At 39.2% G+C, this 22144-nt stretch overlaps 1 protein-coding gene across 1 annotated transcript in view; it reads left to right on the plus strand.

The window, feature by feature from the left end:
* Positions 1-22144, plus strand: part of MSRA (methionine sulfoxide reductase A) — a 74459-nt gene that overhangs the window by 43730 nt on the left and 8585 nt on the right. Inside the window, exon 3 of the mRNA XM_009577742.1 lies at positions 7408-7514. Coding sequence (XP_009576037.1) covers positions 7408-7514 — 107 coding nt within the window. The remainder of the gene's footprint in view (positions 1-7407; positions 7515-22144) is intronic.

A 22144-nucleotide genomic window follows, 5' to 3' on the forward strand; every position in this document is an offset into this window, starting at 1 on the left:
CTGCCGTGGGCGGGGACATCTTTCACTAGATCACATTGCTCAAAGCCCCGTCCCAACTGACCTTCAATACTTCCAGGGATGGGGCATCCACAACTTGTCTGGGCAACCTCTTCCAGTGTCCCACCACACTCTTGTAAGGAATTTCTTCCTTATGTCCAATCTAGAATATAATAGAATGGAATGGAATGGAATGGAATGGAATGGAATAGAATAGAATAGAATAGAGTAGAATAGAATAGAATAGTTCAGTTGGAAGGGACCTACAATGATCATCTAATCCAACTGCCTGACCACTCCAGGGCTGACCAATGTGGTCATATTGTGATGGTTTTTGGTATTGCAATGCTGTTAAACCTTTTGGACAGAGTGTCCTTAGGGTCTACAGATAGTGATGGACTACTGTTTATCTCTGTCACTGTTCTAACTGCACTCCTATCCAGTGAGTTGGGATGGCAAATTGCATAAGAGATGAGGAAGCTGTAGAAGGCCTGGCAGGGAAATTTGTTTCATTACAGGGTGGTGCTGAGACTATTTCCTTTTAACCCAAGGATCTCTTCTCTTGACTGTTCCTCCCCTCGTCTCACAAACCCATTTGCATGCCTTCTGCATCTCAGTTCTTCTCTGATATTTTGCTGGCATAGGTCAGAGTGGCATAGGTCAGAGTCAAGCCTGGCCACACTTAGAGAGGGACATTACTGCCGTGGCAAGTTCCCCAAAATCAAAGCTTAATAAAGCTGCTCTTTTTCACTGTTATTTTAGTTTTATTGTAGCAGCATATTGGCCATCAATGGTGGGAAGAGACAAGATTTCTTGTTGCAGCAAATAGGTGGCAGCAACTCATCCCATTCCCATAAAATGTCATTGCTAAAAGAGTGATGGAGTGTGTTCTCCCATGTCTCCATCAGTGTTTCTGGGTATGTTATGGCATTAATGAAGAGTCTGCTGTCTGAAAAACTCTCTACTTAAAGAGCTATTGTTATTTCATACAGTGAGCGTTGTATTGACCGTCATCAACAAGCTCATTTACACCAGCACTGGAAATCTTAAGGAAGTAAGTATTTTGTAATGTCTTTGTCCTTGGAGATATTCAAAACTGGACTGGACAAGGCCCTGGACAACCTGCCCTAGCTGACACTGTTTTGAGCAGGGATGTTGGACTAGAGACCTCCACAAGTCCCTTCCAACCTCAGCAAATCTGTGATTCTGTTTTAGCTTCAAAGCTACACCAGAAAACCTGTAATCTGGTGGTTTGATGAAGGTTAAAGACCAGGCATTTTTGCAGCTGACATAAATTATTAAAAACATTGCTGTAGCCATGATGTTCTAAGGATATGTGCAAGTCAGAATTTATAGGGAAAGCTAGTATTTTCTGTCTTGATCCCAAAGCAAATGGGAAGACCAAAACTATAGTTTCCTCCTTGACACTGAAAACCATGTATGTTGAAAGCTTTGTAAACCTTTTGGTCTATTGACAGTATAAAAGTTTTTCTTTAATATGTACAAGCTCATTAATGTATTGTAACCTTCTGAAGAAACTCTTCTATATTTCATTTATCCTTCCTGCACCCCAGCACCTTGAAAATCATCAGGAACTCTCAATCCACAGCACTGTAACTAACTTCTTTTCTATTAACATTTTTCTCCTTTAATCATATGCTATAAAGAGTTTTACTTTCCCTTGGCAACTTTTAAGCTGTATAGATGTAATCATTACAGTGAGTGATGACATCAAGCCAGGGTGACATGGTGCAATTGATTTTTACTAAATAATTATATGATGAGCTGGAAGAAGGAGTTTTATTAGTCTTAACTCAGCAAGGATTGATTGGGGAAAAGAAAATGACCAATCAGTATATCAGGTTTCTGCGGGTATAAGAAAATAAGTGACAGCTGCAGAAAAGTCTATAAATCACAGAAAAAATTATGATAAAAATAAGAGCTATGAACTGCCCTTTAAAATTTCACTGGGTGGCACAGAAGAGTCTAACAGACCTTAGTAATTTATCTCCATTATGCTTGGGATTCTCTGAGAATAGCAAGGTTGACGAATGATGCCATTACATTTTTTTATTATTTTTAAATGGAGAGAAGATAAGGAGTGTTGTATAAGTATTACTTTCAAGTCATTAGAAGGTTGAGTCTTCAAAAGAAATCCCTGATTTAGCCAATAAAAAAATAAATTATATTTTGCTTTAGCCTTCTGTAGGTAATATATTCAAGAATCACCATTTTGAAATAAATCTGCTTGTTTGCAGTTAATTCTCCATTTCTAAAGCAAAAAAAGAGAAAGTATACTACTGGGAAATATGTGTTTTTATTAATGCTATGAATATTCCTATTTCTTATTGACCTCAAGATGCTCTGGAGTTAGATGGGAAGGACAATGACCTACCTAAGATGCTATTGTGGTTTAACCTCAATCGGCAACCAAGCACCACGCAGCCACTTGCTCACCCTCCCCCCTGGTGGGATGGGGGAGAGAACAAAAGTAAGAAAACAGTGGGTTGAGATAAGAACAGTTTAATAATTGGGGAAAAAAAAAAAATTGTAACGAAAAGGAAAACAACAAGGGGGAGAGAGAGAGAGAGAGAGAGGGGGGAACAAAACCCAGGAAAAACATGTGATGCAACCACCCACCACCCACCGACTGATGCCCAGCCAGCCCCCGAGCAGTGATTGCTGCCCCCCAGCCAACTCCCCCCAGTCTATATACTGAGCATGATGTCATATGGTATGGAGTAGCCCTTTGGCCAGTTTGGGTCAGCTGTCCTGGCTGTGCTCCCTCCCAGCTTCTTGTGCCCCTGGCAGAGCATGGGAAGCTGAAAAGTCCTTGACTAGCGTAAGCACTACTAAGCAACAACTAAACATCAGTGTGTTATCAACATTATTCTTGTACTAAATCCAGAACACAGCACTATACCAGCTACTGGGAGGAAAATTAACTCTATCCCAGCCGAAACCAGAACAGATGCATCTCAACAGAAACTCAAACTGTAGCGTAACAGCAGTGTAACTGCTTTAAAAGGGCAACTCTTTGCCCCCGCGAAGAAGACACTGTAGTTTTGACACAGTATAGAAACTATGAACAAAAAAGCATTGACCAGCTGAATAGAAGCATATATTCTGATCATTCAAATCAAAGGAGAGCTAGTATTTACTACTTTGATGCCAAAGGATATGGGGGAGACCAAAGCTAAGTCATTCCTACCCAGGTGCATCAGAAGATATCAAAGTGTTGGTAAGAGGGCTTTTTAGAGCCATTTCTTTGACTCTTACCTACGTTTTGGCAAATAATGGTTTTTCCAGTGGCAATGTGTTTGTATTGCATGGCAATCTCAACCTGGGAATCATTCCTTTTGCAAGATCTGGGAGACCATCACAGCTCCCTGTCTTTCCATCTGCCATCCTGTGGCCACAAATTTCTGCTTCATGTAAGTCAGAGCAAGCGCTCAGCTCTTGAGGGCATTTTTTGATTAATTGGTGTTCTGGTCTCTGCTGGCAGAGTGAGGAAATTTTATGTTCTCTAGAGTGGTTCAGGCTGAGAACCACTGAGGTGCTTTGGTCAGCCAAAGTGAAATTCCTGAATGTGATCCATGCCCAAGACCTAAACATATTTAGAGCTCCAAATGCCCTCATCCTCACTGGTTCTCCAGAGACAAGAGCTTTCAAGGACTGGCCAGTGCTTATGTAGGCACTGTGCTTTGGGCTTATATTCTTTGGCACCCTGCAGCTGTATCTAAAACCACGTATTTTTGTATCTTGCCAGAGAGGTGCAAATTCTGTGCTTTTCTATCAGTTCTAAAATCACCCTCTCTATCTAAACATCTCTTTGATGAGAGATTTTAAGGCTGTTCTCAGCATGGCAGCTGATTTTCTTTGTGTTTGGCTTGTTGTCTCAGCAGAACACTTTTTCAGAGTCTAATGTCCATCCAGTGTAGCTAGAATCAATGGCAGCAATGTTGACAATCCCTTGTAAGAATGGCTTTTGATTTAGCAGTACATAATATCTTCCAATATGTATAGCATCTTTATTAAATTAATTATTTGTATTTTCTCATTCTTATCTGAAGCCTAACATGTATAACTGTGGTGTTATGTTAACAGAGAAAGACAGAATGTCATGACAGACAAAATAAGAAAGACATTTCGGAAAAGGAAGGAAAGTTAACTACAGGTGACATTGTGGAATTTTTAGATAGCCAAGCAGAGATAATTTTTTATTTAGTAGACTTTCTTTCAGACAGAGACAAGATTGTTAACCTCAATCATCCTACCACAGTTGTTTATTAAATTAAATTTCTTGCCTTGTTTGCTACTCATTGAGTTAGTGAATCTCACCCTTGCCAGAGGGTTTTAAAAAATCAGTGATGGGCCCTTGAGAAGTAAGTTTGCACATGTGAAGTACATTACAAATAACAACAGCAACAGTAGCAATTGATTATGTCTATATGTCTATGGAATTTATTTTATTTTAGTATCTCGTAGTCTTTGTGGCTTAGTCAGACAACGTATCAGCTATTTATTGCGGGAGATTTAGGTACAAATTGATTTAAGTAACAAGTAAAAATAAATGACATTTTAGCTTAGGTGATTGATCACATTAAAGCTACACTTCAGGGTAATACTTACAATACCTGTTCAGTCTTCTTCATGGCTAGTGGATGGTTTAACAGTGCAAGCCAACCCTTGAGCACTTGGAGAGGCCGTTATTATCACACAGTCTGACCTCCTCCTTAGCTTTAACTCTGTAATTTCATCACCGACCTTGTACAGCTCTTTGAGCTTTGGTATATCTTTGGGGAAGATGTATATCCTTGATGTGAAGACCTCAGGAAAGGGATGTGGCTTTAGGTGCATTGTTCCAGTGAGAAATGTGCTGCGCTATTTGAATGTCGCCTTATTTCTCATCTGGATTTTGTATTACTTTGGCTTTCAATTGCTCTACCTAGTTAAGCAACTTTGGCAAGACTGAAGAGCCTTATTTCTCAGGTTATTTCTCTATATATGTATTTGTAAATCAGAGTCAGTTAGTTCTCGTCTTAACCTTCTCTTCAATAAATTAATTAAGCTGACCACTTCCCTATTACTATGTAATGGTCACACATGTGTATATTAAATAACCTTGTTTATCTTCTCACTCAGAGCACCGTCCACATGAGCTCATGCTAAACTCATACTCTTGAAATGCATGCTAGAAACCGGCATACCATGTAGTGATCCTCCATTTATAGAGATTTTTGTAATCTACTCCCTAGTCGGTTGTTATGTAGTTTGTTAAGCAATAAATAGATTTGTAGAATGCTAATGCTTAAGCTCAGACATCAATCAGCATTAACATATCCTGGCAAAACTAATGCTCTACTGGTCTGTATTAATTTTATTCCTAACTATTCAGTAGCACTGGCTTTGCAAGAGCTCCCCACTACCCTAAAATAATTTGCAAAGAAATGAGCAAAATGTTGCAGACCACACCCTTAAGTATTGATGAAGAACGTAGTTGTTGTTCTTATTTGTAATAGTGTAACATCTTAGCAGTTAGAAAGTAACCCAAATAATCAGAAAACTCCATAACGTTTTTCAGAATCACATTCACTCACGTATACTGTTAGTCACTGAATGGACTTTTTGTCCAAATGCATCTTTGAAAACATTTCTGCATCTTTTAGTTCATAAATATTTCAGCCAGATTTCATTTGTTTATTGTGCTATCCTTGAAACCATTTTTCTGTTTCTTTAGAAAGTACAAGAAGGCTAAAAGTTACCATCTTTTAATGAGTGGTATTATGTTGATAGCATCTTTTCCCCCAGTATCACAGGCTCTTTCTCTACCCTCTGCCCTTTGCTGGGGGGTATCAGAACGTACAGTTTTTCTCTGTTTCATCTCCATAGTCCTGAGAGTTGATGGTAATCTTCAAAGGGGCTTTTGTAGCCTAGTGGCAGTCAAAAGACAAATCCTCATGATTTCCAATTTGCCTTGGGTTGCAGTCACTCCAGCTTTTTCACTCACCCATAAAACACGTAAAACACCAGACAAACTCAAAATTAATACATTTTATTACAGCAAACCAAAAAGTTCTCTTCTAGAATGCAAAATTGGGGACAAGGTTACGAAAGACAGAAACTGCAAAACTGTGGTTGCAGTTGCAAAACTGTGCCTCCAGATCATTCTTAATGCTAAAGCTCCTCTCCAAGGCTGTTGTTTGACGTTATGGAATGATCCACAGCAAACCTGGCCTGCGGTATTGCTGCCTGAGGGAATGGGAATGGATAGTGATGAAAGACAGCAATGCCTTTGGCCAGCGTGGCTGCCTAGGACTGCATAATGCCAAACCATATCTGGGCTAGTCACCTAAGGGGAGAGTAAACTTTCTTCTGCTTTGGCCCATTATTTTATAGCTTCATAGGTAGAATTCATCTCATATTTTGGAAATTCATACATGAGCACATCATACAACTAGTCTTTTGAAGGGGTTACATACAGTAAAGGGGCTAATCCTTGTACCAAAAGTACTCATTTATGATATAATTTCAAGGAGTTACTGAGTATGTACAGCTAGGGTTTTGTTTTCCTAGTGTTAAACATAAACAGTATTATATACTTTTGCCGTTCATATTATCCACATGTAGGTTGCAAATAGAATTTAGTAGAGATTACATATATACCTTTGTTTTCTACTTCTCCCAAACTCAAAAAAATTGTGAAACGGTTGCTGTTCCTGAGCACTCTATAACAGTACTAACGCAGCCAGACTTTCTCCAAACCTTCTCCTTAGCATACTTCTCTATTGGAGTCCTCTTTGGAGCTCAGATTTGAGAGATTCATAACAGTCATTCCTTCTCTCCACAGTGGTGATGATGGTAGGAATTGATAACTTCAGAGTTAATACAGCAACACATGCATACTAGTCTTTTAGCAACATCATTGCTTTGTGAATAGAGGAGAATAGCTAGTTATCTCCAAGGGTCTTTTGAACATTTCTCCCATTAAGATGTACTCCTCCAGCACAAGAAAATTTTTAAGCACTTGGTAAAATAAACTTTTTTTTGTAGCCATTTGCATGGTTTGAAATAAATATTTTAAGAGTACCTTGATTACAGTAAATGCAGCTTGATTATTTAAGGTTTTACATCTGTATTTGACAACTGTGTGATGTACCAAAACGTAAAATGCTCACATTTCATTTGCATGTCATTTAAAAGGAGATATCAGAGTTGAATCTCTTGGGGACTATTTAACCAGAAAAAGACTTGGACTTCCTAAAAATACCTACTGAGTATGCACGTAACAGACCGTGCTAATCCAGGTCTATGGGACATCCTAAATTTAGGTCTGTTGAATTTATGCCTGCAGCCCGGTCAGGTAGGGAGGATGATCCTCATGGTGTGCTGTGTTTTCTCCCTCCCCAGGAATGCGACAAGGTAATGACTTTGGCACACAGTATCGCTCAGCCATCTACACGTTTTCTCAGGAACAGATGGAAGCTGCCTTGAGATCTAAGGAAGAATATCAAAAGGTAACATTGGGCAGGGCGTGGAATTGCTTCACATATAAGCAGAGGTCAAAGATGTTACCAATTAGCACAAAATCACTTCTTGTGCTGTGCATTGTCTCCGTGTTGCTATTGAGGCTCCTCATTCCATCACATTTGCTTTAAATCCCAACTTGTGTGAAATGTTTTTTTTGTATGTGAGTCATTTTATAACTATGCAGAAAGAAAAGTAGTTATTTGTGCGGAGATAGTTTTAATCTCTTCTAGAGTTTTCCTTTTATGTGGCTGCAGCAGAGCAAAAGTCTGTGATCTTAAAGCTATTCAAGTGTATCTGGACCCCATACTCTGAAGGTTGTAGCTAAAATCTCAGACCTAGAAGTTCTTGAATACTGGGGGAAGGTCCTAATCAATATTTGAGCTTGGTAACTCAGGATCACCCACCTGCTGCTTATAAGATGCTTCTATCAAGCCATTCCATAAATGTCTTTGATTAAATGTGACAGCCCGTGACTTAGTAAGACTACTTGTTTTGACACTAGGATTTGTGTGAGAGAAGATCGACCATTTCCCTGTCTATACACAGTCCTATTTTTCAATGAAGATGGATTCTGTCTCTTCCCAGCCACATAAGCTATTATTTAACTTTAAAGGCAGAGGGATTAGTGTCCTATAGTGTTGCTGCATTGTAATTGCTGTCTGATCTGCCTAGTGGTCTTGACAATGCAAGATCCAAATTCTACAGCAGAGCTATATAAATTCTTATAACTTATATGAAATAAACTACTTACCAAGGACATCAGGGCAATAGAGAGAGTAACTATTAAGTAGTGCTAAAAGAATATCAGCTTTCATGCATTCACCTGTACTATATCTTCACTAAAGGTTTATGTTGAAGAACCAGGGTTTGTGGTGAATATCTAATGTTAAAGGTAAAGAACTGTGTTTTGAAAAGTGAGGGTATATCACTTAGAAACATGTACCAAGGTACGAAAAGGAGGTGAACGTGCTGAAGTCTTGTGTGGCAGTTTGGTTTTCATAAATGTGTGTATGACATTGGTGGGCTGAGCTATGTGTGCACTTGTAGGGCTGGTTTGTACTTGCAGTTGGCCTTATTTTGCATGCAAAGAGATGCTCTGAACTGCAAGTAACTAATTTGCAAGTCGTTCTTAGTGGTGTGATAACTGTGCATGTAAATTAAGTGTTCAATGACATATATATTTTCTCAGGAGTAGGTGAACACATGGGGATAAGTCAGTCTTGCAGGTATTTATCTTTGTTAACCGAGTAGTTTCTGAAGATTCAGTGTTCATATTTATCATGCAGAACTTTTTTCTACTCATTGTTTACCTTAGATCCATTGCTTTTCCAAATCGTTTTTGATCCTTTTTGTTAACATCTGCTGACCAATATCACACTGTAAATCTTACAGCTTTCAGTTTGCTTTCCCAACTCTATTATTCTCTGCTGTTATTTGTCATTAAATTAATACTGACTTGAAAGCAAAATTATGATGTAGAAGATTGCAATATGATATTACAGAAAAGTCCGTCATCAAGTAGATTTTCTTAATGGCACAATTTAAAATCTACCTACTTTGAAGTCTATCACTATTTGAAAAGTGTGTATAATTAGTACATTTATATAATTACACATTTATATAATTAGGCAGAACTCTGTAAGTGATCACATGTAGAGTTTGGTTTTGCACTGAAGTAAGGTGAAGGAAGGGACTGTGTTGCCAACTAAGGAAACACAGCAAATATGTAGTGAAATTCCTAGAGGATATGCAGTTTCTACGTATTATCAACAACAATATCTACAATATTATCTACTGTGGCATTGCAGCAGCAGTAGAATAGTTGTATTGGAAACATACTGAGCAAACTATGTTCAGGAATCCCTTTTCATATTAAGTGTTTGGCATTACATTATTTTAATGTAAATGTAATATAGCCACTTTCCTTATTATTGCAGTAATTTAAAATAGATACCAAGCTCTTCTGGCAGTGACACATGCATATCTATGCACCCGATAGTGATAGATAAAAACATGTGGGGATGGCATAACACTTGATTTTTCCATGATAAGTAGTGGTGCATACCCCAAACAGGGGAAGGACTAAGAAATATTAAAAGTACAATAACTGCAACATGTATGAGTGACTCTACAGATTTTTGGCACAGCAAATGAATAAAAGCGGTTTATTTGCTCGTTGACTGAATAATGAGCATGTACTCTTAGATGTCTTTTTGAGCTGAGGACCTGGAAGAGAGTTAAGAATGTCCTCCAAACAGAAGATTATGTGTTTGCTAGATGTTTGGTTTTTTTTCATAAAGCCAGATATGATTGTTAACTTAAAGGAAACATTTTTGTTCGCCGAGGATAGAAACCATCCAACCCCAAGGTTTATGTCATGAATTCCTGCCTCCATGACAGGCTAGCCTGAAGCGCTAGCTCCTCTTTAGAAGCCAGACAGCCGTGTTCAGCTCTGTCTACATTTAGCAAGCAGCATGGGCTGAGAGGAGCAGGTCTGCAGAACAAAACAGTTTGTATCGAGGACCCAGAACACACTATGTGTGTTTCAAGAGGGTTTGCTTTTCAGTAGCTGCAGTTTGGTCCTCTGAACCATGTGCCACTAGCAGATGGAAGCCAGTGGTGCATTTCTGGTTTAGCTTCATCAAAAGGAATTGGGTTCATTCATCCCAAGACTACTCCGTGAAGTGAACCAAAGCATGGTAAGTGACAATGATCAGGAGATCTATTACAAAAGCACACTTCTGCTCCAAACTGAAACGCTAACGTAGCTTACACCTTCAGGGTAGTGCTATGCTTGAGTGGAGAAATACTGTAGTTAAGTGCACCACGTCCCTAACTCCTACCAGCCTACGAGTGAGAATCATAATGCGCATTGAGCCCAAGTATCCTGCAGGGTTACATCTATTTTAAGTTGTGAAACTTGTTGCTGATTCATGCAGTTGTTTTAACAGCTGAGAAATGGCAATACAGGAATGAATATGCATTGAGCCATGCGTCTTTAGCTGTTGCTGAAGCTGAATGCATATAGTCAGAGTCGGCTAGTGGTAATATATATTATAATACAATAGTGCTGCCGGTAAATTGTAACACAATGTAAGTGTAATCAGAAAAACATAAAATGAGGGCCAGGGCTTGGTGAAAGTACTGCGAATGAGCTGTTCCACCAGTTTTGCCTGAAGCTGAAGTTTTTTAATACAGTTGAACCTGAGGTTACTCAATTTTCAAGACAGTTGCTAGGCTGGATTTGGTTTTCAAATGAATTATCTAGGCAATAATCCAAATAGTGAAATCAGGGTGGGAAGACGTTTGTATTTATTTTTTCTGAATCAGAGGCCTGCATTTGTTTTGTCAAGTGCTAACACTGAGTTTTCAGGCTCCAAGAATATACTGAGTCCCTCCCCTCCATGTTTGGCTTATATTAAAGTAACATCCCAAAAATGCCAACATCTCTGCGTCCTCACATAGGACAGCACTGACAACGAACGTTGTGCACAGAGAGCAAAATACAGGTCTATTACTTTGTTACAAAAGCAAATCTTTGGCAGGGGATGATCCTTCCACAAAGCAGCTAAAGGGCTTCTCTGTGAGTAAATAAGACTGAATTAAGTCTTGAGCTCTTGACAGAGTGCTGGGTGATAAGCAGGTAATCAGCTTCTGATTTGTTATAGTCAGGAGAAGTTGATGAGGAGAGTTGCTGTTGTTTGCTCTTGTGGTTGTAATCTGGAGGGAGTTATAAGAGCTCAAAGAGACAGGAGTATAGAAATGTTGATATTTTATGAAGACATTAAAAATGTGGCCTTTACTAAAGTCCAAAGTTGTTTTACTGAACATATAGGAAATGTAGAGAAAGTGCAGAAGTAACTTTTTTTTTTTTTGGCTTAGAAATGGATGGAGATTTGCTAGGAGTAATGTAATACATTGGTTTTATGATTTGGACTGTAAAGGTATAATCTTGGAAAGTTTCTCTGCAGGAGGAGGTTGTGATGTTGATAGAAATCCTCTCTGAAATCTAAACCAGCTGGTCAACAGATTGAGGAAACAAATCAAATCAAATAAAACAATAACTGCACCAAAGCCAGAGTTACAAAGAAAAAAAAAGGAAGAAGCAATGCTAATTGTTTGCTTTGGGGCCTGCAAATATGGTTAAGAAGTTCAAAAAGTATTATAAGTAGAGGTGAAGAGATTAAATTTAAAAATTAAAATGTAGTATAAATACAAAAAATCCAGGCAATTGAAACTAACCAGTTGCCAAATCTGTTGGTCTGGAGAACAGTCTCTGTGTGGAAATGTTGGGACCTATAAAACCGTAGGTGGGTAGACTTTCTGGAGATCTTGAAGGGAACAGTGTATGATGCTCGGAGGAGAGACTGGATCACACTGCAGCCATAGCAAATATGTTTCTGTGAAGGTCTGAAGAAGATGCTCAGTTAAATGAGTGAAACTTGGTCAAATAGTCATTCTTCGTTACATCTCGTCAAACAGCATTTTCTGTTAATTTAACAAAAGACTTGGCCTAAAGAACATGAATTTGACCAAACATCTAAAATTTCTTTTTGAATCAAGCATAAGTAACCGAAGGGTTACTATGCTGGACTAAATTCCCCATTGCTGTAACTCCGCAAGAGCTAATACACTTGTACAATGGATTAGTTTTACCATGTGCTTTATTGCATATGTACTCACATGCAGCCGAGAAGGAAATCCTTCAACCAATAACTTCAAATGTACTGTTTGGTTTCACAGATGTAGGTATTGGAGCACCTGAACCTGAAGCACCGTTGGTTTTTCTCTGTGCTTCTGTTTTTTCGTTCTGCACGAGTTTTACAGTGATGAGTTTTTTTTGGGGGGAGGTGGGGGTTTTGTGTTGTTTTGCTATTTTTTTAACTTTTAAAGCCCTGAACAGTTACGTGATACCATGGGATGACCACGGGAAGAATGGGGATGGATATTATTTTACACAGTCATGGATTTACAGTGCTATCGTTCATTTGCAATGGCCAAATTTCAGTGTGGCTACAGTTGCATGATAGCACTCCTGATCCTGAACTTGCTCACGGGAGGTCTGGGAACACATTGAATTAACACTGAGATCGGCTTTGGTAGTTTTCATGAAGCTCCTCTGTGGTGGCATAGTCAGATGCCATTTCTTAGCCGAGAGCTGAAAACCAGCTGCTGGCCAGCGGTTGAAGCTCCCTTATTTCCTTGTGAAGTAGAAGTGCTTGCACGAGCAGTACTACGCTCCACTGGAAGGACTCGACTAACCACTGACCTGGGAGTTCACATTTACCCAAAATGGAGTGTGTCCTCAGCCACGGGACACATTCCCAGGGCCTGGTTCTGTTGCTAACACCTAGTGCTGTTGGGGAAGCCCAAAGCGTAGCTCAGCTGACCTACAGCCACCATTCTACAACACACAAATAGCCCTTAGGGGCTGTATCATATCTGCCAGTCCTGTGTAAATACCTGAAATACCCTGAGCACCTCAAATAGTGCTAAATACCTATATTTAGGTAGCTGATTTTAAGCACGCCCTGATCTCTCATGACTAATGGAAGTTCAGATACCTAATTCACACGTGGACCTCACCAGGTTGTGATGGATGGATGCGTTCTGCAGAATAAGGGAAACACTGAATTAGTACCGGCCAGCGTAAGAGGCAACAGTCTCTGCAGCTCAGCAGCCTAACAGACATCGTGAAACTTTCATGACCTTGCTGTGGGATGATGTGGGAACAAACCAACAAAACCCTCAGCTGCAAAAACAAGAGCTTTAGATTTGGTATCATAGAAAAGAGGAGAGATTTAAAAGCTGGAGTTTCCTGGCCAGCGCAATGAGCTTTGGAGCAGAAATCTGCAAGGAAATGAAGTGGTCAGGATTGAATTTGTCAAGGCTGGAGGAAAGACTATTTACAGACCTACAGGATCGACAGTTCTGAGTTTTTAATTGCATGAAGGAATGCCTTGTGGAGTGAATTTACAACATTCAGCTGTGGTTTTATCTAACGTGCTGTGTGAGTTTAGAACATGCTTTGGCTGGGAGACAGTGTTTCACGTGTTTTTTGGCTGGGAAAAGTTAAATAGCTCTTTTAAAAAGTAGGTTGTTGTTATTAAAGCAATACAATAGAGTCGATAAAAAAGTAACACCTGCTTACTCCTCTTCAAATTATGTCTATTTCAGAGCTTTACGTATCGAATTATCTTTGCTTCACTCTGATGTGAATAGTAGCTACTTGATTCCTGATTGATGGTGGTAGTTCTTATGAAAATAAGCAAACCTGATCTGATAAGCTAAGCCATTATTTATTTTGTAATCACTCATCTGTGCTACTGAGATACCCTTTTTATGTTCATCCCTCTCTGAGAAAGCTGCATTCAGCTACGGATGAGGAGGTTTTGTGTGAACAGTTGCTAACTCTTTTCGTATTACCTTAACCTGCAGAAAATTTGACTTCTTTGTCACTCCAAGAAAATTTGGTCACCTTGCAGCAGAAAGATAGCTCAAAACTAAAGCACACTTCTGACTGCATTTCTTGATGACAGTGGCAACAAGACAAAAGCTTTAATGGCATGAATTTAGGATACTCTAGTTGGCTTATTTGAGTTTCTTAGAATAAATATGTCTGTGAGATGACCTGTCCTATTGTCAACATTGATTAACAACCCACTTGTGCTTGAATTTATGCTGAAATGCATCTATATGATGCATTTATAAAGTTTTATGGTTCTCTGCTGTGTCTATTTTTTCCTACCTTTTGGATAGGGAATTCTATTATGGTAGACGTGGTCAGCACCCTATGGTTTTCTTTGCGGCCATAACATACAACATCAGGGTTCGCTCAATATTATAGTTATTGTTCATCTGACTTTTCTTTCTTAATAAATTTTCCTACATTTCTGTGCTGTAGAATCTCATTCTATGTTATAGAAAGAAAAACATCTTAATATCACCACCAAGATGACTTTTTTTATTTTGAAACAATGAAGTGTACAGGATGTATATGTCCGTATGAAAACACAAATGAGCATCCCTGGAAAGCACAGGAGGACTAAGGACACCTCTCAAAATTCGCTGAGGTAGAGGAGAAGTGCCACCATCCTAAGCTGAGTGCAGCATGCTACCAATTGCGTACTATTTCTTTTCCCCTGGATGCAGCAACAGCACATGTTGCTTGCTTTTACCAATGCTGAAGAAGGCAAGATTTTTTTTTAGCTTTTGATTCTGGATATATGCTGTTCATTTGATCAAAGGCCGGGCATTTCATTTAGCCCTTTGACTGTTGCAAATATAGCTAATCATCCATTTGAAGTTAGAACTATGAATGACATTATGAAACCATACTTTCTATTTTACAATCATTTTTTCATCTGGGAGGTCATGGAGTTCAGCAAAGAAGCCATTTGCTTCATTGTACTGTGAATGTGAAGCCAGTGCTTCAAGCTAATGCTTATATTGGACATTTAAACTAATATTAGAAATTGCCCTACAATAAACTACTGTAAATATCAAATAGATTTGACTCCAAGAATGGGTTGTAAATAAAACATTTCCTGCTTTGTATTGCATGCTCTGTTCAGCTTGCCAGTAATGTAAAAACATCCTAAATTTGTTTAGACATTAAGTTTTCATATACTTAGGCAGATGAATTCTCAATCTTCAGGGCAGATCTCCATGCTGATCCAGAAGATGAAGATTTAAAGGGCTAAGTTGACTTGCCTACAGGAGTCTGGTGCCATTGGAGATGTCCTGCCCTATCTGACCTGGCCTCCAGCTGCCACTCCAGCTGGGCACAGATCTCCTGTGGGTCCTAGGTCATACCAGTGGTAAGGCAACATAGTGGAGTCTGTAGTGATGCCAACACACTGAAGCTAAATACCTTTACATCAGCCTGTAAATGTGTTCCCACATGGTTCAATGGCATCTAGGATCATTCTGAAGGGCTTCTAGTTCAGGCTTTCGAATTTCTTGATCTTGATTATGCATCTCTTACAGCACTCTAAAAGTTTCACAAGCATATTAAATGTCAGGAGCATAAATTTGATAATGATATTAATAATGGTGTTTAAGTGTACACAGTGATTTACAGGGAACAGGATATAGTTCCTTCTCTTAAGGAAGCTCTCAAGGAGCTTAGTTTAACTAAGAGATTAGTTATGGGGAGGACATGATAAAATAGTCTAGAAGAAGGTCAAGGCAAAAGAAAGATGATTATGATTAGCTGTTGCTGTTCTGTGTCAGATCTTGTTGTCTTTGGGTTAAATGTAGCCCTTAAAACTGACTGAAGAAAAAATTTCCAGGAAACAAAAACTGTGAAATCATCTCGAGATGTGTTGAGTCTCGAGATGTGTTCAGAATATTGTGTCTTAATTCTGCTCTGGCCTTTGAATCTGTCCATGTCCAGGTGAAAGATAAGGCTTGTAGTGGGTCTCTCTGCATTAATCTGCAGAGGGGGAGAGGGGTTGGCCTGGTTTATAGTTTCCATACAAATTAAAAAATGAAACAAAAAGCTTTTTTTTTCTTTTTAAATGACACATGCATTTTTAATGCGCATGGTGAAGTCTGGGAGCATTACTTCTGCTATCCAAACAGTTTGCTTATCCTTAGTGCAAAGCTGTGGGATCCGAAGAACACTATTCAAACCTCAAGTTTTCTCAGTGACAAAAGTGTGCCTGAGCCAGAATTCAAGTAAGTACTCATGGAACACTTTTCCACTGTTTATCCAACTCTAAAATAGAAAGCCAAAAATTTATCTGAAACAGGGCTTTTCAAGTCAGCTACAAGAACATAATGGCACTTCAAAAAGTTCTGAGCTCCACAAAGCTCACACATGGAAACAACAGATACTCAACATTTATAAAATGTGCTGCTTGGGTATCTAAATATGCTTAAACACTTGGGTTCAAACAATTTGATAACCGCATGTGCTACAGCATGTATCGACAATTGTCACACCCTGATGATGTTGCTTTCTAACTTTCTAACTGATGTGAATGTTTGCTTAAATAACTCTCAAGATTTTCTCGGATGACCCAACGCAGATCAGCCAGACAGCTGCAAATCCAGAGCAACACCATTAGAATCAATGGAATTACTTTGGATCTCCAGTAATGCAATTGAGATAAAAATCTGGCCCAGGAGTTTCTTTAATTTCAGCATTTTTGTTCCCCAATGAATTGTCAGAGAATTCTGTGTATTATTTTCTGTTTGAAGTATGCCACTCAGTCAAATATAGCTCTCGGCTTTTGGGAAAACAAGTCAATACTTCCTGGAAAGAAAAATCAGAGCATGCTTTAGCAAGCAACATTGGCATGTCTGTTTTGATCTTGTGATCTTTTTGCATCAAGATCTTTTTTTCCTTTATTGACTTCCACAGATAGCTTGTAGACTATCTTTTTTTCTTTTAGATCCAGATTTCAGTAAGAGCTAGATTGCAGAAAGAGGTCAGAATGGGCTTTTTGGTTGATGGGCAATACCATCAACTGTATTATCAGTCTTGTGCTAGAGCTTTGTAGGATTGCAGACGTTGAAACCAACCCAGCTAGGAAAATTCAGGACATTTCTCTTTGTGTTAATGCATATCCATCATTCCCAAGAAAGCATGGAGTTACAAGAGATACTAACATAAGTATTTTCTCAATGGTGTATCAATGGGCTTAAGCCTGTATATAAATCATTTGTACACCGGCATATAGGAATATATAAAGATCTTTTGTTAAGAGCTGCTGTGAAACACAAAGGAGGATGGACAGATGCTGCTACCCCTAAATATTTGGGTGTGTCCGAGGACATGGAGGGATGGCATTTGCCTGAGTTCATTCCTATTTTACAAAAATTTCAATTCAGGAATCTCTGCTTCTATGACTTTGATTTTATTCAGTGGCTCTGTAGCTAGTAATTTCGTCATCTTATGCTGCAGGGCTTATGAGCCTAACTGGTGAAGTACCAGCTAGATGGATGTCTGCATTCACACCATGCCGTGCTGGCAAGCAAGATCAAGCAAAGCCCACGTTACAGCTCTCTATTGAGCTGATGTCGAAAAATCAGTTCTTCTGCCTTTCTCTTTTCATTTTTGCACTCCCAAGTTTATTTCAACCTTTATTTGTTGTTTGTTTCCTCCCCACATTCTTTCCTGGATCTTTTGCTTTCCAGGATTTTCTATCATTTGACCTTGCCCCACATCCCTTTCTTCCTAGTTCCACATTTTCCCCAGTCTTCAAATTTTCCACTTTCTTCCCTAGGCTTATGTTTCTGAAAAATCTTCTCTTCTCTTTATCCTTGCAGACAAAGATAAACTTGTATTTTTTCTATCTGACCTTTATTACATGCCATTTAGTCACAGGGTCTAAAATTAAATCTAACTACCCAACATATCAAGGTGGACAAAATATATTCCCTCTTCCTGCTGCCTAAAGCATCCTAAGATACCTCCTATTGCAGGACCATGTCGGTGTGTGCTCTGCTGGGCCACTGGAGAAAGTGTCATCAAAGACTGAGAAATCATCGTCCGTGACGCAGTACTCCCAGCCCCTTTTTGCTCTGTAGTTTTTGGTCCTGACCTTTCCCCAAGCAACCAGCTTTCTATGGCTTATTGAGGTTAAGATCTTTCCATTCTGGCTGCTCCTTTCTCCTTTGCCTTGGTTATTTTTAGGTAACAGAGTTAAACCACGACTTTTTCAATTTTTAAAGGATCTGTATTTAAGATGTTCATAGAAGAAAAACTTTTTTACACAGAGAGGCACTTTGTAAGGTAGGAAGGAAAGGCATAATGAAGAACCATAGCCAGAAGCTTAAACTAGGTGAAGGTATGTATTTGTAACAGCAGGTGACTGACAGTGAAAGCCATGGATGCGCCATCTCTTCAGGAGAATAGTCAGTATTATTCAACTAATTATTTTTTATCAGGAAATGTGTGTAGTCAGAATTGTAGCTTAATGCATCAATGTCCTCATATCAGTGACTTTCACCAAAAAGATTTTTTAAATTTAGTTTTGAACTTCCTTGAAGTTTTTGTCTTTTAAAATCAGCTTTCTTTTTTTCTGTGAAAAAATGGATACCAGAACTGGATGCAACATCACAGAATGGACTTAATCAATGACGTAAATAAAGGTCAAATTACCTCCTTGGGCACACTGCTGTTTACACACGTTTCTGTAGATGTGCCTTTATTCTTTGTTCCTAGATGTAAAATTTTTGGATTTCACCTTCCTAGATGTAGAATTTGGGGTTTAACTATGTTGTAATGATCTCAACTGTGCAGTGTGAGCGCCCCGGCATTATCAGCATTTGCTGCAACTGTGACCTTCCTGTCATCTTCCAATTTTACCAGCACTAATTTTATAATTATTTCTAAGGCTTGATCACTGTGCTTCATAACAGTTCTGGTGAAAGTCCATCTTAAGACAGTTATCACTTGCTGTATTGATACCGTGTAGCACTTCTTTTTTTATTAAAATAGTTATATGGTACTAAATCAAACATGAAATGTTAATTGTACTGTATCTACAAAGTTTCCTTTGTCAGCTAAACTTGTAATCTCATCAAAGAAAGATGTTGGGTTTGTATTTGACCTGTTTTCTACAAAAACATGTTGATTGGCACTAATTATATTCCTTACCAATTGAATGTCATTTCATATTTTTTGTTTGTTTTTGTTTTTAACCAAGTACAAATTGGCACAGTGTTGCGTGTGTTGTCTTATTTGTCCCTTTTGAAGTGCTGCAGGAAACTGGTGCTCATTCCCTCTTTTAGAATATTCAATAGTAACCAAACACTGATTGTGTGAAAACCACATTTTTCTAAAAAGTTGAAAAATTAGACAACTTTGGGTTTATTAGCCAGTTCTTCATGCTGAAGGACTCCGAACCGCAAACTTAAAGGCTCAGTTTTTGCAATCCTTAAAGAAAGCGTCCCGGATTTTGTTTTTTTAATATGGAAAATACAATATTTTCCCCAGTTGTATTTCTCAGAAATGGCTGAACAGTTGTCCTAGAAAATTTGGAAATTAATCACCTCCAGCAAATACAATTCGATGACAACTTTCAGCCCAAAAGGTAAAGTTTCATGGAGCTTAAAACACCCGAAGAAAAATTCTGAAAAAAGAGGAGTTAGAAGATCGCAGTGAGGGATTGTAGCATCCCTCCTCCTTCTCCACATACACACACGAATGTGCACTTTTAATATCATCTCCCTCATTTTACTTGCTGTAACATTTTTTATTTTTATCTCAATTAGCTAATTATATCTTGGATTATTATTTTTCATCCAACTCTTCTTGCCATTATATATACGTGGTTGCTATTTTATGTGCCAACAATCATAGGAAATAAATTTCCCCATTATCCCATGATATATTATTACAGGAAAAACCTTCGGTGCGAAAATAGGGGATTTAACAGGGCTGGAGGAAAACCTGATTTCTTTCATTGCCCTCTAGTGGCCTCGCAGCACGTCTGCAATGGCACGAAATGCAGGAGCGTGTTTTCTTTTCTCTTTGTGTGCCACGCAAACCATCCGCTTTCTTGTCATTTGAGCGGCCTAAAGATGTTTGTCCACATTTGTGTAAACCACAGGGCACCTTTTTATATATCAGACAAAGCAGAATTATCCTACCGCTGTTTGTAAATTATGACAACAGGGCATTCTGTGTTTTTTTATGTTTTGCTAAGGAAAAGAGGAAGTTGCACATGACCTGTATGGGCATTATTTACCAAGTGAGTTTGGGGAGGGACACCTATATATGATGGCCCGTCATTTAAATATATACAGACTACAGAAGTATACATCATTTTTTAGGCATCATTTTCTACTGCCGTTGCTATGTGTAATTGTGAATTCATCACACAGTCCAGCTGAAGGAGGGCTTGGCAAATATTTAATCCCATTTATTTGAAAATTATCCTTCCATCTTGGAGTGGAAATCTTCATTGGCATCCACAGGGGCTGGTCATTGGGTGTGTGCACGTCCGCGTGCAGGTGCGGAGATGCTGAAGGCCCATGAGAGTTCATGGTTTCGTGTCTTGAACTTGCTGAGCATCTTCAACCGCATTGATACCCACAGAAATCATGAGGGCTCCGCACCTTTCAGAGTGAGCTCTTCACCGTTGTCACGCTCAATGCTTGACACTGGACAGAGACCACAGAAATTGATAGGATCTAATTGTCATTTTGCAAATAGAAAGAACATGACTTCCCCCCCTCCCCAAATTTCATTGCAAGATAATGTTTCAACAAATATATCGGTAAGGTGCATTAGGCGTAGTGAATTAGGTACGTACAAGACATACCGAGGGAAGGAAGAAGTGGGAATAATGCTTGTGTTGGGAAAAGATCGTAATACTAAGAATGGCCTTTTGTGAATTAAAAAAAAAAACAAAACTTGAGGCAAAGATATTAATTTTGAACGGTAAGACCAGAGGAAATCAAACACTGCTTCAGACCGGTTGTTACTATTTTTAACTTTGAGTTAAAACGCAATGCACATCTGAATTATGGCTTGCTAGTCTTAAAAATGGAGTGACTTTTGCCGTAAAATGCCTGTCTAATACATATTGACTTTATACAATGTCATAGTTCTGCACTATCCTGGAAGAAGAGGAAGGCAAAAAGCTTTACAGGGCATTTTTGAAATGACAGCACAGTTCTGGCTTGGATAGTTGTTTTAGGTAGGCATTAATTTAGTATCACGAGAAAATCACAGCTTTCATTAGAGAGCGGAGCATGGGCGACTCGAGCACCTGTGCAAAAGAGATGAAAGCACATTTATTTGTACCTCCGTGTTTGCGGATGCGCATTGAGAGCGTAGGAAAAAAATATTGCAGCTTTGCACTTACTTCAAAAATGACTCACTCCCTCTGGTGGGAACATTTAATTCTGAACGTGTGATGCTGCTTTCCCTCCTCCTCCTCCTCTTGCATCCACCCCCCTCGCCACATCGCATTCATCTTGCTTCATGTGACATCTGCTCCGTGTGCTGCAGAGCAGCACTGTGGTTTCTATGGTAGCTGCTGTAGCCAGCGGACCCGTGGACCGGGTGGGTAGAGGCGGAAGAAAAAGCCCAAAGTGGCTGGATTTGAGTGCACGACGGCCCTTCGCCCTCGGCCGGTGGGCTGGGATGCGTTCAGAGAGGGTGCCCCAAGAGTAGGTCTCTCCCATGGCCAGCAACGCTGGGGCATCCGGGGCCAGGGGCATTTGCTTTCTCCTCCAGCATGAAGTGGGTGAAGGACAATAGTCAAGTGGAGGGTGTGAAGAACAGCAGATTGCGGGTTTGGTTGAACTTCACTCCGTGTTTCCTTTTGTCTTGTTTAGGTCTCCAATTTTGCAGCAAACAGTCCTCGGCTTCTGCCTTTCAGATGGTGAAAATGCAGATGCCAGACCCAAGATATTATAGTTAAGTATCTATTTATAACATAGTTTGTCATTAGAATTACCATGTCATTTTTTAAACAAGAGAGGATAATGCCAGTTCACAATGTACTACACCTGTAGCTTGTTTGGTGTTTTGTTTTTTTTTTTTATTTTAAGCACAGTTCTTCTTTGATTTGTTCTGGCTCTGAATTCATTAAGAGGTCTGAATTAGCATCCTGCCATATCGTCTGTGGCTTTTTTGCTCCTCCCGCCCCCC

The sequence above is a fragment of the Fulmarus glacialis genome, unplaced genomic scaffold, assembly GCF_000690835.1.
Source record: "Fulmarus glacialis isolate BGI_N327 unplaced genomic scaffold, ASM69083v1 scaffold485, whole genome shotgun sequence".
In the NCBI taxonomy this organism is placed as follows: domain Eukaryota; kingdom Metazoa; phylum Chordata; class Aves; order Procellariiformes; family Procellariidae; genus Fulmarus; species Fulmarus glacialis.